The 16,155-nt window shown below is 35.8% G+C and overlaps 1 protein-coding gene across 1 annotated transcript in view; it reads right to left on the bottom strand.

Annotated features, from left to right (window-relative positions):
- EPHA3 (EPH receptor A3) overlaps window positions 1–16,155 on the bottom strand; it is a 615,096-nt gene that overhangs the window by 150,632 nt on the left and 448,309 nt on the right. Inside the window, exons 4-5 of the mRNA XM_007953272.1 lie at window positions 9,936–10,091; window positions 8,905–9,240 (exon numbers count right to left, since the gene is read on the bottom strand). Of these exons, the coding sequence (XP_007951463.1) occupies window positions 8,905–9,240; window positions 9,936–10,091 (492 nt within the window). The remainder of the gene's footprint in view (window positions 1–8,904; window positions 9,241–9,935; window positions 10,092–16,155) is intronic.

Below are 16,155 nucleotides of genomic sequence, written 5' to 3'. Positions count from 1 at the left end.
CATAACATCTGTATTCTCATTTCTCTCACTTAATGTAAATTAAGAGAAATGGGATGACATTTACAGAAATATCAAGATAAAATTGTTTATTTCATTGCAGCACTCCTAGGCAAAATATTTTTAGACTGCTAGTACTTCAATGTCATCAATCTGGACAACCGAGAACCGACTAGGACAAGGGCAAATAATCCTAAAAATTATTTTTTCTGGTTGAATTTATGGCCCCAAAATCTAAAAATGCTATTGTAGTCTTGAGAATAACAAATAAAGATAACAGTAATAATCATTTAAATTCTGTGATGTCAGATTTTTCTGTGTGATTAAAATCTATCATTATAACTCAGGTACAGGACTGATAACAATTGTACTAACTGCCTAGATTCCATGCCCTTTTCAAGATTAAGTTTCTGAAAAAATAGATTGAATGAGGTTACTTTTCTACTCAAAAGGTGCATCACTCTTCCAGTACACCACCATTTAATTTTCAAGTTGCTTGCCCTTGCTCACATATCCAACCTGATTTCCTATTACCACTCAACAAGAATCATCTATCTGCTCTTGTCAGACTAGTCCTCAGACTACTTATTCAGAGAACTCAAGTACCAAGTATGCTGGTATGTATTTCCTTTACTCTTTACCTGTGTGATTCATTTTTCTATTTCTAAGTATATGTAAACCCTTCCCTCAAAATTTTCCCCTAAAACAATTAAACAATTATACTTTTATCCATGCTTATTTGATTCTATAGTTTTAAATATATATATATATATATATATATATATATATATATATATATAGCTATGATGTAAACCACCACGCGTCTGTCAGTCTGTCACTTTGCATATTGCCATGCCATTCATTTTGCTGTGAGGCTGGTGGCTGTGCCACCAGTATTTCAAATAACAGCAGGGTCACCAATGGTAGACAGGTTTCAGTGGTGCTTCCAGACTAAGTCAGACTGGGAAAAAGGAAGGAGACATCCACTTCTGAAAAAAATAGCCACTGAATACCTTATGAGTAGCAGTGAATCACTGATACATTCCTGGAAATCTTTACAGGTAGATGTGAAATATTGTCTGAGAGAGTGCCCTAAGATGACCCCCATCTTGTTGGAAGATACTCAAAGTACGACTAGGGAAGAGCTGCCTCCTCAAAGTAGAGGCATGGATGGAGTAAAGATATTAGGACCTTCATTTGCTGATGAGCATGATTCAAAGAAGAAACAGCTGCAAACATTCAGTAATACCCAGGCATGGAATGTATGAAGTATGAATCTAGGAAAATCAGAAGTTGTCAAAAATGAAATGGAACAAATAAAGATCGATTTCTTAGGCATTACTAAGCTGAAATGGAACGGTACTGGCCATGTTGAATCAGACAATCATTTGGTCTACTATGCCAGGAATGACAAATTGGAAAGGAAGAGCATAATATCCATCATCAAAAAGATTTCAAGATCTATACTTAAGTACAATGCTGTCAATTGCTTGTGGAAAATGAAGATGACCTGAAACACTTACTGATGAAGATTAAAGACTGAACTCTTCAGTATGGATTATACCTCAGCAAAAAGAAAACAAAAATCCTCACAACTGGACCAATAAGCAATATCATGATAAATGGAGAAAAGATTAAAATTATCAAGTTATCCAAGTAAAAAAGTTTCATTTACTTGGATCCAGAATCAACACCCTTCAGTGAAGAATCATATATCATATTACACAGTGCAAATCTGCTGCAAAAGACCTCTTTAAAGTGCTGAAGAACAAAGATGTCTCTTTGATGACTAAGGTGGCCCTAACCCAAATCATGGTATTTTCAATTGCCTCATATTCATGTGAATGCAATGAGTAAGGAAGACTGAAGAAGAGTTGATGTCTTTGAATTGTGGTACTGGTCAAGGACACTGAAAATACCATTGACTGCCAGAAGAACAAACAAATGTATCCTGGAAGCAAACACTCCCTGGAAGCAAGAACAGCCAGACTTTGTCTCTCTACTTTGGTCATGTTGTCAGAAAGGACCATTATCCAGAGAAGAGTATCATGCTCAGTAAAGTAGAGGGTCAGTGAAGAAGTGGAAGACCCTCAATGAGATGGATTGATACAGTGGCTGCAATGATGGGTTCAAGCACAGCAAGCATTGTGAGGATGGTGCACAACTGAGCAGTGTTTTGTTCTGTTGTCCATCGGGGCCCTATGAGTCAGAGATGACTTGATGGCACCTAACAACAACATGTTGTAAATTACTGCATAGATGGAATCATATTAAATGAACATATAAAAGGCATTGAAACTTATATGTTGATTTATTAACCTCAGTGGAAAGAAGCAGCTAGGTAATACAATATTTTTATCTAAATCAATACATTTTAGTTCTTGTCTTTTATCTCAGAAAATTAACATAACTAAAAAAGGGCTGCTATAAATGATGAGCTCTGGTAGCATAGTGGCAAAGGCACTTGACTGCTAACCAGAAGGCTGGTGGTCCAAACCCACCAGCCACTCCTCAGAAGGAAGGTTAGGCAATCCTACTTCTGTAGTGATACTGCCTAAAAAACCCAAGGAGGGGTCGCTATGAGTCGGGGCTGACTCGATGGCACATAACAACAACAACAACAATAAATGATGAGAGCATTTATATATATAAATATCATAGCTAAAATTCAAAACAAAAATCTAACATTAAGAGTAGAGAATGTTTGAGGATTTATACAATTCAAAGAAAGAATCATTAGAATGTAAAAAGTTCTGAAATGTAGAAGATAAACGAATGGTTCCAAATGATTGAGTCTGGTAAGCTGAAGAAAACCGTCATCTCATTAGTTTCTGTTGTTGTTAGGTGCAACTTACAGTTACTAACAAACAATAACAGAGCAAAACACTGTCCAGTCCTGCACTGTGCTTGCAATCATTGTCACATTTAAACCAATCATTACAGCACCTGTGTCAATCCATCTCATTGAGAGTCTTCCTCTTTTTCACTGACTCTCTACTTTAACAAGTATGATGTCCTTCTGCAGGCACTGGTCCCTTTTGACAACATGACCAAATTATGTGAGAGGAAGTCTGGCCATTCTTGGTCTAAGAGCTCTCCACCTGTACTTCCTATAAAACAGATTAATTTGTGCTTCTAGTAGTCCGCAGTACAGTCAATATTCTTCGCTAACAGCATCCAATTTTTTTCAATTCTTCTGCAGTCTTCCTTATTCACTGTACCGCTCGCACATGCAGATGAAGCTATTCAAAATACAATGACCTTGGTAAGGTGCATGTTAATCTTCACAGTGACATCTTCGCTCTTTAACATGTTAAAGATATCTTTTGCAGCAAATTTGACTAATGCAATACATCATTTGATTATTTGACTGCTGCTTCTGTGGGCATTAATTGCTTATCTGTGTAAAATGAAATCCTTGACAACTTCACTGTTTCCTCCATTTATCATGATGTTGTTTTTTGGTTTAGTTGTGAGGACTTTTGTTTCCTTTAGGTTGAGGTGTAATCCATACTGAAACCTTGGTCTTTTGATCTTCATCACTAAGTGCTTCAGGTCTTCTTCCTTTTCAGCAAACAAAGTTGTGTCATCTACCTATCGCAGGTTGTTAATAAATCTTCTCCAATCCTGATGTAGAGAATTACTGATATGGTCCAGCTTCTCAGATTATTTGTTCAGCATACGAATGGAATAAATATAGTGAAAGGATATAACTCTGACACATACCTTTCCTGATTTTAAACCATGCAGTATCCCCTTGTTCTGTTGGAATGGCAGCTTCTTGGTCTATGTACAGGTTCTGTGCAAACACAATTAAGTGTTTTGGAATTCCCATTCATTGCAATGTTATCCATAATTTGTTATGATCTAAACAGTCAAATGCCTTTGCATAGTCAATATTACACATCTTTCTAGTGTTCTTTGCTTTCTGTCAAGATCCATCTGACTTAATCTGGCTTAATTTCTGGCATTTCTCTGTCAAAGTACTGCTGCAACAATTTTTTTAATTATCTTGGGAAAAATTTCACTTGTGTGTGATATGGATGATATCCCTTCATGGATTCAACAGACACATGATTGGTGCAATGTGCTAGAAGGCACTGCTTTAAGTCCTTGAAATATGAATGTAAACATTCAAAGTTCATGTCCTCACCAAATTTACATTCTTCCTAGCAATTGCATTTGATTCAACATAAAGAGAAACAAATGCAAAACTATTACTTATTCATAGGAGAGAACTCACATTTGAGTGAAGGCAGAAACCACACTACATGAGTTGAAAGGAAAGAGTATGAATAGTGGAACAGATAGAGAGGTAAGGGGTAATCTGTGAATAAGTCTAGCCTTAAATTCAAAGTTAGGAAAAAAACAGAATGAGAACATGAAGAAACACTTAAACAATTTGTAGTGCATGTGTGCTGCTATTGTTTACATATTTGTCTCTTTCTGTGTAATAAAGAAAAACCTGAAAAAACTAAAAGGGAACAAGAAAACAGCTAGGAGAGTACTTGATAAAGATCTTAGAAGGGGAAGAGAGTACATTCTTTTAAGTGTCAAAAGTCAGTGGGAGTTAGCACAGATGAGGGCATTTGATTAGAGAGCGGAGGAGATAACATTTTCTTTTCCTTCTAACCATTATAGTGTTCATAATAGTGAGTGGTTCATCATAACCATTATAGTGTTCAAGTTAAGAGGAAAATCAGCTGTGCGGAACGAGAAGTGAAAGATGGGAGTAAGTGTTGGAAGGATGGAGATGTTAAAGAAGTTCTCCTGCAGAATACACCTAAGCAATCCTGTGAGGAATTACTGAGCAGCAAAAGACCAGGTTCAGTGTGTCAGTGTTGTTGTTGTTGTTGTTTCTATGTGCCTTTAAGTCAGACCCGACTCACAGCGACCCCTCCTTGGGTTTCCGAGGCAGTATCACTACGGCAGTAGATTGCCCAACCTTCCTTCCAAGGAGTGGCTGGTGGGTTTGATCCACCAGCCTTCTGCTTAGCAGTCAAGTGCCTTAGGCACTATACTATCAGAGAAGAGCAGAGGTTAAAGTAGATTCTCCCAGAAAGACTCCTCTCTGTCTCCTAGTGAGCATTACTTTTTGTGGTTTTAAGGCATAAGCAACAGGATGGTAGAAAGAGTCGACTAGGAGTTGAAAGTGGAATTCAAATTGGGAGACATAGCAATAATTTTATCCCTTGACGAAATTTTGGAAAAGTCACATGTCTTTTTAGGATTTCAGTTTTCCAGCTGTAAAATGGAAAGGGAAAATACAAAACCCCTAAAGGCTCTATTAGCATCTTTGAATTATTATTAGCTTATATATATACATATGTGTATATGTGTGTGTGTGTTTATTATATATATATATATATATATATATATATATATATATATATATATAATATATTAGTCTGAGATCATTATAATCAATAGGAAAGTGAACAAAAAAAGAACCTATAGTAGAGGTTGAGAATAAACATGAGAATTAATGGCACATATTTCACTAGTGAAATGATTGTTTCTGGAAAAGAAGGGTAAATGTACTATACGAAGGAGGGGAGGGGGAGTAGCACAGCAACTTATACCAAGTTCTAACTTTGCAGACTTTTGTTTTTCAATCTGCAATTCCTTCTCTACATGTTTGAATGATGTGTGCATGGATACAATCTTTATGTGGGGACCATGCTTTTTATCTCACTGACATACTCTGTGAAACTATTGAGAGCTGAGAACTAATATCCGAATTTACAACATAATCCTCTACAATTTAGAAAGTGCCTTATCATGTGGTCATCACAAGGCTTTTGCAATGTAATCAAAAGAAAAATCAACAAACTCAATCTCACAAACTGAATTAAAAGGAACACATTCATGTTTCTCCTTTATACCCATGGCAAAGATAGAGAGACTAGGAGGAATTTAAACACCATGGCATCATATCTGTCACAGACATATCTTCCCAGTGGCAGGGAGCTCATTTTTCAAGGCTACCAGTCCATTAACCTTCACGAGAACGAAAATAAAGCAAAACAAAGAAACACTCCCTGCAGAAATGGCATTGCGTCTAATCTCTCTTATATATAGCTTACCCTGGGGATTTGAAGGTGGAACAAAGACCTCTACCTCCTCAGGCACACAAAAAAATACAGACACCCAGAAGGAAATATACAGAATGCCTGGTGGTGCATAGAGTAGACTTTTTTTTTTTTTTTTTAAGTGGGAAAGGAGTTGGGCAGAGTAACTGATATCATCCTTGCTAAATCTCTGTCTTACCCTGTGATTTGTGGCTGGGAGGGCCACAGCATCAACCCCATTTATTTTAAGTGTCTTAGCCTGCTCTTGGTTGCCACTTTACCTAAATTCATTCACTGTGTATATTTGGAACTATTAGTTTCCTGAGAAATGCATTGTCAGAAAGCCAGAGGGGAATGATAAGATAGGATATGAGGAGCTTTTGCTTGTTTTCATATGTTCCTGTTTGACTTAAGAGATAATTATACCACAGATTGATGCTCCTATTTTAAACAAGGTAGTAAATCAGCTTGAAATATAGGATTTGGAAAAGCCATTTGCCACATCATTATAATTTCTTGAAATTCCTATGTTCACTGAATATGAGAAGCTGTAATCGTGAACTATATAGCAATAACATTCCTCATTATTTTTTTTCTCATGGAAGACAGTTAAATAAACCTAACTTACAAATTTTAAATATCATTAGTTACAATGTATAAATATTGTTATCATTAACTGAATCGAAGCAAAAGCATACGCTGGTTGGTCCGGGATCTAGCTCTAACCAGAAGAAATTACAGATTCAATAAGCAAGATTTAAATGATTCAGTATACTTTATTTTTAAGTCATTTCTTTTCTACAAATAAAGCTTTTTTTACAATCCAGTGGACAACTTAAAGGTATAAGATTTTCATCAATACATGAAACCAAAAGTGAAATGGGAATGAAATTGAGATATGGAATCACAATGATCCACATTTCAATGTGGATTTTGCCAGGGTTAAACCTAAAATATCTAAAAATCAGAGTGATAGGGACGCATCCCTCAAGAGAGTGGAGTGCTTGTACAGGGATCTGGATACTCTTCTTAGGCCAAGATTTAAGACTTTGGTTACTGTATTATGGAAAGAATGAGGTGAACACTGGGATCCTGACTTAGGGAGTTAATCAGGGCATTAGAGGAATTAATCAGTATAGATGCATTTCTACACTAACTAATATAGAAGTAGTTCAATATTTTAACAGCCAGCAGAATCATGCCAGTGGATACTTGCTGAATATTAGCTGAATATGACTTGCTGAATATGACAGTTACTAATTTTGTGTCCTTGGGTATTTTAACTAACTTTCTTGAGCAAGCCAATGAGAGAAACAAAATGTTTGTGATTTTTGTTACTAGTCATTTGACTACCCTAATCATGGGAGAATTTAATCACTGCTCCTTTCTTCCACCATCCAGTACAAAGGGCAATTCCCGCTACAGAGAAGAGGGCCTTCCATAATATAAGCTAAATACAGATCAAAAGCTGTGCTTGTAGTTAATTCTGATTTCTTGCTCCGGGGTGAGCTCATCTGGGAGCAGACCTAGGAATCTTTATTTTTAATTAAAGCATTGTCAAGGTGGTATCCTGTCTCTTCTCTTCCTCCATTTTTGGCTTCAATTTTTATTTGTTTAAGGATAAATAATATAATAGTATCTCTGATTTGAATTCCTCAGAATGTATTCCTAATTATCATATCCTATGCCAAAAATTATGTACAATAAATATCTACCAGCTTATCTTTGTGTAAGCATTGTTTTTATTGTAAAATAAAAATATTTTTTATTTATTCATCAAAGCTATTAATATTGTCTCTCAAAGGCATATCATTTGTAGATCTTTAATTGTGATTCTCCTCACCTCCTTGTTTTCAGGGAGCACAGAGACAGAACTAAAACCTCATAAGTAGCTTTAGATACCACACTGTTAAAAAAAAAAAGTCAGGAGTTTAAAAAAAGTCATGAAAACTAACAAAGAGCAAAAAGACACATATAGGACTTACAGAAGGAATTGAAAAGATCAAGAGTGATTAAAGGTAAAGAAAAAGGGTACAGTTGTGGATGTAATATGAAGATAAGTGAGAAGTACTTTAATTTTCCACTCTATATTAAAGTGCTTTAACTTTCAACCTGTCAATGTAGGAATGATTATTTTTAATTGGGAAAAAATTGTCAATAGAAAATAGGATTGGTGAAATCACCTAACAATTTGTATCAGGAACATTTAAGAACACTGACCCAACTCTTGTCCAAACATAGCTTCATTATGCTTCTTTATAGATCCTAAATTTTAGATTTTTAAAACTATAAATCTGTAACTATTAAATAATACTGGTTTGCTTTCTTATGTTTAATTAATCAAAGATTTCCAACTATTAGTCAGTGATTCTTTCTTAGGTGCATAAAATAACTGAAGAACTATATCAAGAATTCTGATACAACTATGACTAATGGAAATATAGCTATACTTTTAAATAGCTTTATAAACTTTTCAAAGCCAAAGTTCAGTATTTTTTACATTCTTTGAAAATGAAAATCTTCCAGGGAGTCTCAATACTGCTATTACATAGCCCTGAACACTAAGGATTCCAAATTAGGAAGCAATGAAGCAGTCTAGTTAAAATAATAATAATAATAAATTATATATATATATATATATATATATATATATATATATATGTTTTATTCTCATCTGAAGAATTAAATTGAATTATTACCATAACTGTCCACAAATTATAGAAGAGAAAATCTTAGGGCTCTTGCAAATATTTTTCCTCTTTGTTCTACTATTGCCATCAAAACCATTAGTTTGCTTTGATGTGGCTTGAGCAAGAAGCATCCAGAGTGTACTCACCCGCCTGATTAGTTGTGATGCTAACTGCAGCAAACTGTCTTGGAGGTGAGCTCAGCTCTGACACCCCATTAATGGCATCAATCTCAAAGGTGTAGTTAGTGTGTGCCAGCAGGTCTGTCACTGTCACCGTGGAGTTGGTGAGTCCAAACTGTCGAGGGAGGAAGCGAACATTTGGGCTGCATGGTTCACACTGTTTTGCATTCCACCCGCATTTTTTACATATGATGTTGAAGGTAACATCCTTCCGGCCTCCTGTGTCTAGGGGCCAACTCCAGTCCAGGATAACTGAGGTCTCGTTTATATTAGAGATAACATTTCTTGGTGCAGATGGAGGTCCTGAAAAGTAGTTCAACAAAGATTAATGAGCCTCACTTCTGTTTTCTACTACAAGGGAAGTAGATAATTTACAATGGGACTGAAAAAGGTAAATAACCATCTTGTCTTTATTATCAACTCTTAATTCATCCTTAGAGGGCCCATGAGATTATAGACACATGGATTCAAGAGCAGTGTCCTCCCCATGATATGAATGGGGGAGTTCAGAGTCAAGGTTGAAGATGCATTCACAAAATCCAACAAAGGACTTGATCACTAAATCCAATACCCTTGTGAATAGTTATGAAAACTTTAGTATTAGTTTTATAAATCTTTGTCCCTTTTCCCTATAACCCATGACTAACATACAGCAATAGGGAATAGAAATGGAAAAACATAAATCCAATGCCTATAACCTCCCTTATCCTGTCAAAGGTAATGTAAGATCTAAAACAAGATTCAGATTTTTTTTTCTTTCTTTGTAGGGGTCTTATTGCAGGAAGTGCTTTAGAAACAAATTCATTTTGTGTGATAAATGTTGCACTTGTGGTGAGGCAAGCATGGAGACTGAAGCAGGGAGAGCTTTAAATTTGCACATGGATAAAGGAAGGAAATGGGCCAAATGTTTTTTTTAAAAAATAAAAGAAAAGGGACAATAACAAGAAAAATCAAAACGAAACAAACATGGAGGCATGGGTTGCAGCAAAACTACTCACGGGTACAAGCCATGGATGGAGGGTCTTTGTCTGCTCGGAAGTAATTATTCTCACACCTGCAGTTCAATGAACCGTCTTCATATGTAGAACTGTGAGGTGGGCACTTAGCGCACTTGGTGTTACCATCCGAAGCCTTGTAGAAACCGGGTTGACAAGCTAGAAACAAAATGACTTCTTTTAAAATTTCGTAATGATTTTGAAAATATGTAAAACGGATTTCAGAGCATTAGAACATGTACTCATTAGGAAAAAAAGAAATCCATTTTTTTCCTTCCAGTATTATAGAAGCAAATAATATGGTCCAGTGTAGCTATTTCACATATACATTTGAATTTGCACCAAATGTTAAGAGGAGGAAAAAAAACCCAAAACCCAAAAGATTTAGATTATTTTGGCTCTAGTGTATGATGATATTTCCAGCTCATGTTTTCACAGCTTTACTTGGCATTGGACTATTTGTGGAGAAAATAAAGCAAAACCATGTCACCATGTAGTCACTGCTTATTTTAAACATGATGCAATCTGGATACTATCTGCACTGCAGTTACCAGCTACATTACTAATTGCTCGATGTGTGTACAACCTTTTCCCCACCAATTGTAAGCAATTCAAGGAAGAAATTGTGGGTTTCTTTTAAGACTCTTGATACACAATTCTCATGAGCTATGATATTTTTTTTTTCTGTTTTGCCAGGATTGTGCCTTCCATCAAAGGCCTAAAGTGATGATTTATGTATGTTCCTTCATTCAAATTTGAAAACCAGTGGGAGGAACAGTTTCTATTTAAATTGAGGTAGCTGTGAGTTGTTGTAAAGGAAGGCTCTTTTCATAACTCTATGTTTTCATCTTCTTCCAGACCGTATCTCTCTGAGTGACATGTATCTGTACCTGCTTATTGGACAGTAGTTCAAATGCCATATTGAGATTTGATGGGTTAAAGCACCTAGATATCAGCCCTGCAGATTGTCTTTAGTATCCTTACTACATACATTTCTGAAAAAAAAAATGCACAGTATAGCCATAATAATGCCTTTCTATTGAAATCTCCTGTAATCACACAAAGAAAATATACTTGCAGGAGATATATTGGAGTAAGTTAAAACAATAATAATCATCATCTAGACTTGCTGCTTTCTAATTCCTACAAGGAACGGCTACTCTAGGATGATTTGATATTACATTAAACAACTTTTGATGCCACATTGAGTTTTCTTCAAATAAATCCCACTGCCCTAACCAAACATAAAATGGGAATATAAACTCTTTAACATTGCCCTTAAGTCAGAAACTTCCACTCTTATTCCATGGGAAATGATATAAAGTACATAAACAAAATACACACTTAACTTCTGGTTTCAATATAACTAATCATTAAATACTTTAAAATTTGTAAGAGGCCACTCTGAGTCTTTAAAATATTAAATTCCAGTGCTACAATATTGTTTGCTTGCAAGTTTATGCCTTTGTTTTCAGGCTTTTACGGTTTTTACAACTTTTAGTGTAAAGACATCCACTAAACATTCAGTCACGTTTCTTGTAACATTATAAATGTCTGTTATATGAATCTTAAGGAGCTCTGGTGGCATAGTACCTAAGACATTTGACTCCTAACCAAAAGGTTGGTGGTTCAAAGCAACCAGCCACTCCATGGAAGGAAGACTGGATGATCTACTTTTGTAAAGATTTACCACCTTGGAAACCCAAAGGGGGTTGCTATGAGTCAGAATTGACTCAAAGGCAGTGAGTTTGGTTTGTTTGGTTTATGTGAAGCTTAAAGAAAAGACTGTTTTTTATTGTGTTTTAGGTGATTTACAAAGCAAATTAGCTTCTCATTCAACAAAATCTATATCCATTTTTCTGTGACATTGGTCACAATCCCTACAATATGTCAGCACTCTCACCATTTCCACAGTGTCTGCAGCATTTCTATCCATCAGTTTCCCTGCTCCTCCTTGTCATCCCATTTTTGCTTTTGTGTAAATGTTGACCATTTAGTCTCATAAAATTTATTGTTTAAAGGAGCACATTCCTCATGGGTGCAACTGTTTATTTTATGGGCTAATCTATTATTTGCCTAAAAAGTGACCACTAAGAGTGGCTTCAGTTCTAGGTGAAAAAAAGTATCTTAGGAAAATAGCCTCAATATTCCTCTAGCCTCTATCAGTACAGTAAGTATGGTCTATTTATGAGTGTGAGTTTGTCCTACATTTTTCTTCCATTCTAACCAGGAACTTCTATTGTGTCCCTGGTCAGAATGATTGCTTGTGGTAGCCAGGCAACATCACATAATCACTTCTAAACTACAGCACAGTTTACCATGATTACTGACATGAACTTGAATAGAGTTACAGTTAATAAACCTAGAAATTAAGAATGTGACTCAAACTACTAACTAAACATTGCCTAATCGTGACTAACTTATATTGTTAGAGAGGATAATAGCAAAAAATAGGCACACACACACACATGAGAATACCAGAAAGATGTCTACCTGTGTTTTATTGACTATGTAAATACATTCAACTCTGTGAATCATAACAAACTATGGATAACATTTTGAAGAATGGGAATTCCAGAATACTTAATTGTGCTCATACGGAACCTGTACATAGAATAAGAGGAAGTCATTTGAACAGAACAAGGGGATGCTGAGTGGTTTAAAGTCAGAAAAATGTGTATCAGGGTTTTGTTCTTTTACCACACTTATTCAAACTGTTCCTGAGAAAATTATCTGAGAAGCTGGACTATATGAAGAAGAGCACAACATCAGTATTGGAGGAAGATTTATTAACAAGCTATGATATGCAGATGGCACTACCTCACTTGATGAAAGTAAAGAGAACTTGAAGTACTTATTGATGAAGATCAAAGATGAGAGCCTTCAATAAAGAATACACCTCAAAATAAATATAGCAAAAAATTCTCAGAACTAGACCAATAAGCAACACCAGGATAAGCAGAGTAAATATTGATGTTGCCATGAATTTCATTTTAATTGGCTCCATAATCAAGGCCCATGGAAGCAATAGTCAAGTAATCAAATGACATATTGCATTGGACAAATCTGCTCCAAAAGACCTCTTCATAGTGTTAAAAAGCAAAGACTAAGGTGTGTCTGACCCAAGCCATGATATTTCAGAAGCCTCATATGCATGTGAGTGATGTACAAGGAGTAAGGAAGACTGTAAATAACTGATACCTTTTAGTTGTGGTGCTGGCATTGACTATTTAATATACCATGGAATGTCAGAAATAACAAATCTAAGAAAAAATACAGACACAATTCTCCTTAGAAGAGAGGATGGTGAAAGTTTCTTTCACATATTTTGGATGTGTTATTAGAATGGACTAGTCTCTGGAGAAGGACATCATCTTTGGAATAGTAGAGGGCCAGTAAAAAAAGAGGAAGACTGTTAACAAGGTGGATTGCCACGGTAGCTACAGCAATGGGTTCAAGCATAGCAATGATTGTGAAGATGATGCTAGACCAGGAATGGTTGCATTCTGTTGTAAACAGGGTTACCATGAATCAGAGCCACCTGGACAGCACCTAACAACCACAATAACAAAATATATATTGACTCCCTACATAGTAAGAATTTCAAGGATGATGCAGGACTGTGTAATTTTTTGTTCTCTTATGCATAAGGTCATCATGAGTCAGAGCCTACATGACAACAACTGTTGTCCAGGTTCTTTGTTAACCTTGAAATACAAATGTCTTTCATACTGCCCATACAAAAAAGACACTTGCAAGCAAAACTGGCCAGCAGACATGTAAACATATGCCATCATAGCAAAAACATTCTATTCTGTTTGATGAGTTGCAAGAGGCTCCACAGGTGGTGTGCTATTTGAGAAAGATCATGAAATGATGTTAGAAGTTGACCAGTGAGAAGCATAACTGAAAAAAATAGATCAACATGACAAGACAAACTGTCAGTTGAGGAAGGTGGTAAATACTATGTATTAACTATAAAATACCCAAATCCTACTTCCTGCTTGGTAGTAGTATCTCAATTTTGCTCATAAATTCACCCAGCCAAGAATAGGTAGCTAAGAATGGATGGCTGAAGTTAGGCCAAAAATACAAAAGAAAATGAAAGATGGAAGTTACTGAAGCATTTTTTTTTCCTTTTCTAATAAAAGAGCCTACATGCAATGGAAAACCAAAAACAAAACCAAACTCACTGCTCTCAAGTTGGATCTGACTCATAGAGAGCGCACCTTGGTTCTCTGAGGCAGCATCACTGCAGAAATATATTTCTCAATCTTCCATTCGAGGAGTGGCTGGTGTGTTTGAACTGCCAGCCTTTTGGTTAGCAGTCAAATGCCTTAGGCTCTTCACCCATAGAGCTCCCATATACAAGCCACTCCTATACCATACTTGCATTGAATATGGATATAATGGCTGAATTTACAGCACCTTACTTGTGACAAAGAGTAAAAAGTTAAGGGAATTAGAGAGATGTGTATCCTGTACTTCTTGGCCCAAGAATCACCTGTCTCAGAATCTCTATAACAGAAAAATAATACCCATTTGTTTAAGGCACTGTGTTCATCTTTTCTTTTACATGTAACAGACAACATTAGTAAATGATACAATAAGGCAAATGGAGTATAGTTGTGATATTCTAATTAAATAGAATAATAGTATAATGGTTCTATAAAAATTATAAGACATGACATTAGCCAATCTGTGTGCTTGATACCTGAAAACACTGAAACTTAGGAAATTAGGTGGTACACAATTAGGGTCAGTCTCTGCATCGTGTCACATCTGGTACCTAGCAAACATGATTTAATCATCAATTTATAGACTCCCATTGAAATCCAACTGTGTGCAGGGTAGAAAGCTAGATTCTATAATAGTATACTATATTTTATATATGTCTTTAAACTTTCTGAAGTGTGTAAAATGGCATGGTATCATATGCCCCATCTCAATTGGACTTCAGAGTACTTCTGTTGAAATGATCAAGGCAGGTAGGTATTATTCCACTCATTTTAAAGTGCTATGTACTAGTGCCTATGGCACTTGACTGCTAACCAGAAGGCTGGTGGTTCAAACCCACCAGCCACTCCTCGGAAGGAATGTTGGGCAATCTAGTTCCGTAGTGATACTGCCTCAGAAACCCAAGGATGGATCACTGTGAGTCGGGGCTGACTCGACGGCACATAACAACAACAACAACAAATGTACAAAATGAGAAATTCTATAGTATAGTCCGGACAAGTAAGAATTTTCTGCTTCTAATTATATATAAATAAAATATTGAAAACAGATTTTACTTTAAAACCAAATTATTTATGGACTAAGCCCAAACTGTTGGTGTAACATGAAGAATAGATATCTGAAATCATGATTTAATTTTTAAAATGCAGCTGTTTTTATTCATCTCTCTATTAATAACAAATCTCAAAAATGATAATGCTCTTTCAATAAAATTTTGTATTTGATGTCTTGCATTGTTTGGGGAAGATGGATAAGACTGTTTTTTGCTGTACGGGAAGAATGAGTTTGTCAGCCTGGAAAAAGATAACATCTTAATCTGCGAGGAATACTTATAATTTTCTCTTTCTTGCTACAAGTGTTGTTAGGTGTTATTGAGTTGATTCTGACTCATAGCAAATCCGTATACAACAGAATTAAACACAACCTGTTTCTCTTCCATCCTCACAATCCTTGCTATATTTGAGTGCATTGTCACCATTACATCAATCCACTTCTTTGAGGGACTTTCTTTTTTTCATTGACCCTCTACTTTACCAAGTATAATGTACTTCTCCAGGGACTGTGCCCTCCTGATAACATGTCCAAAGTATGTGAAGCAAACTCTTGCCATCTTCAGTTCTAAGGAACATTCTGGCTGTACTTCCTCCAAAAGAGATTGATTCAATCTTCTGACAGTCCATAGTACATTCAATATTGTTGGCCAACATCTTAATTCAAAGCTATCTATTCTCCTTTGGTTTTCATTATCTAGCTTTTGCATACATATGAGGCAATTGAAAATATCACGGCTTGAATCAGGTGTACCTTAGTCCTCAAAGTGACATCTTTGCTTTTTAACACTTTAAAGAAATCTTTGCAGCAGATTTGCCCAATGCAAGACATTGTTTGATTTCTTCACTGCTACTTCCATGGGCATTGATTGTGAAACCAAGTAAAATGAAATTGTAGACAACTTCAATATTTTCCCCATTTCTTTTTTTTTTTT

The sequence above is a fragment of the Orycteropus afer genome, unplaced genomic scaffold, assembly GCF_000298275.1.
Source record: "Orycteropus afer afer isolate SDZICR_OR568_19922 unplaced genomic scaffold, OryAfe1.0 scaffold00383, whole genome shotgun sequence".
Classification (NCBI taxonomy): Eukaryota; Metazoa; Chordata; class Mammalia; order Tubulidentata; family Orycteropodidae; genus Orycteropus; species Orycteropus afer.
The sequence above is the reverse complement of the archived record's forward strand: the minus strand, read 5'-3'. Positions and strand labels throughout refer to the sequence as shown.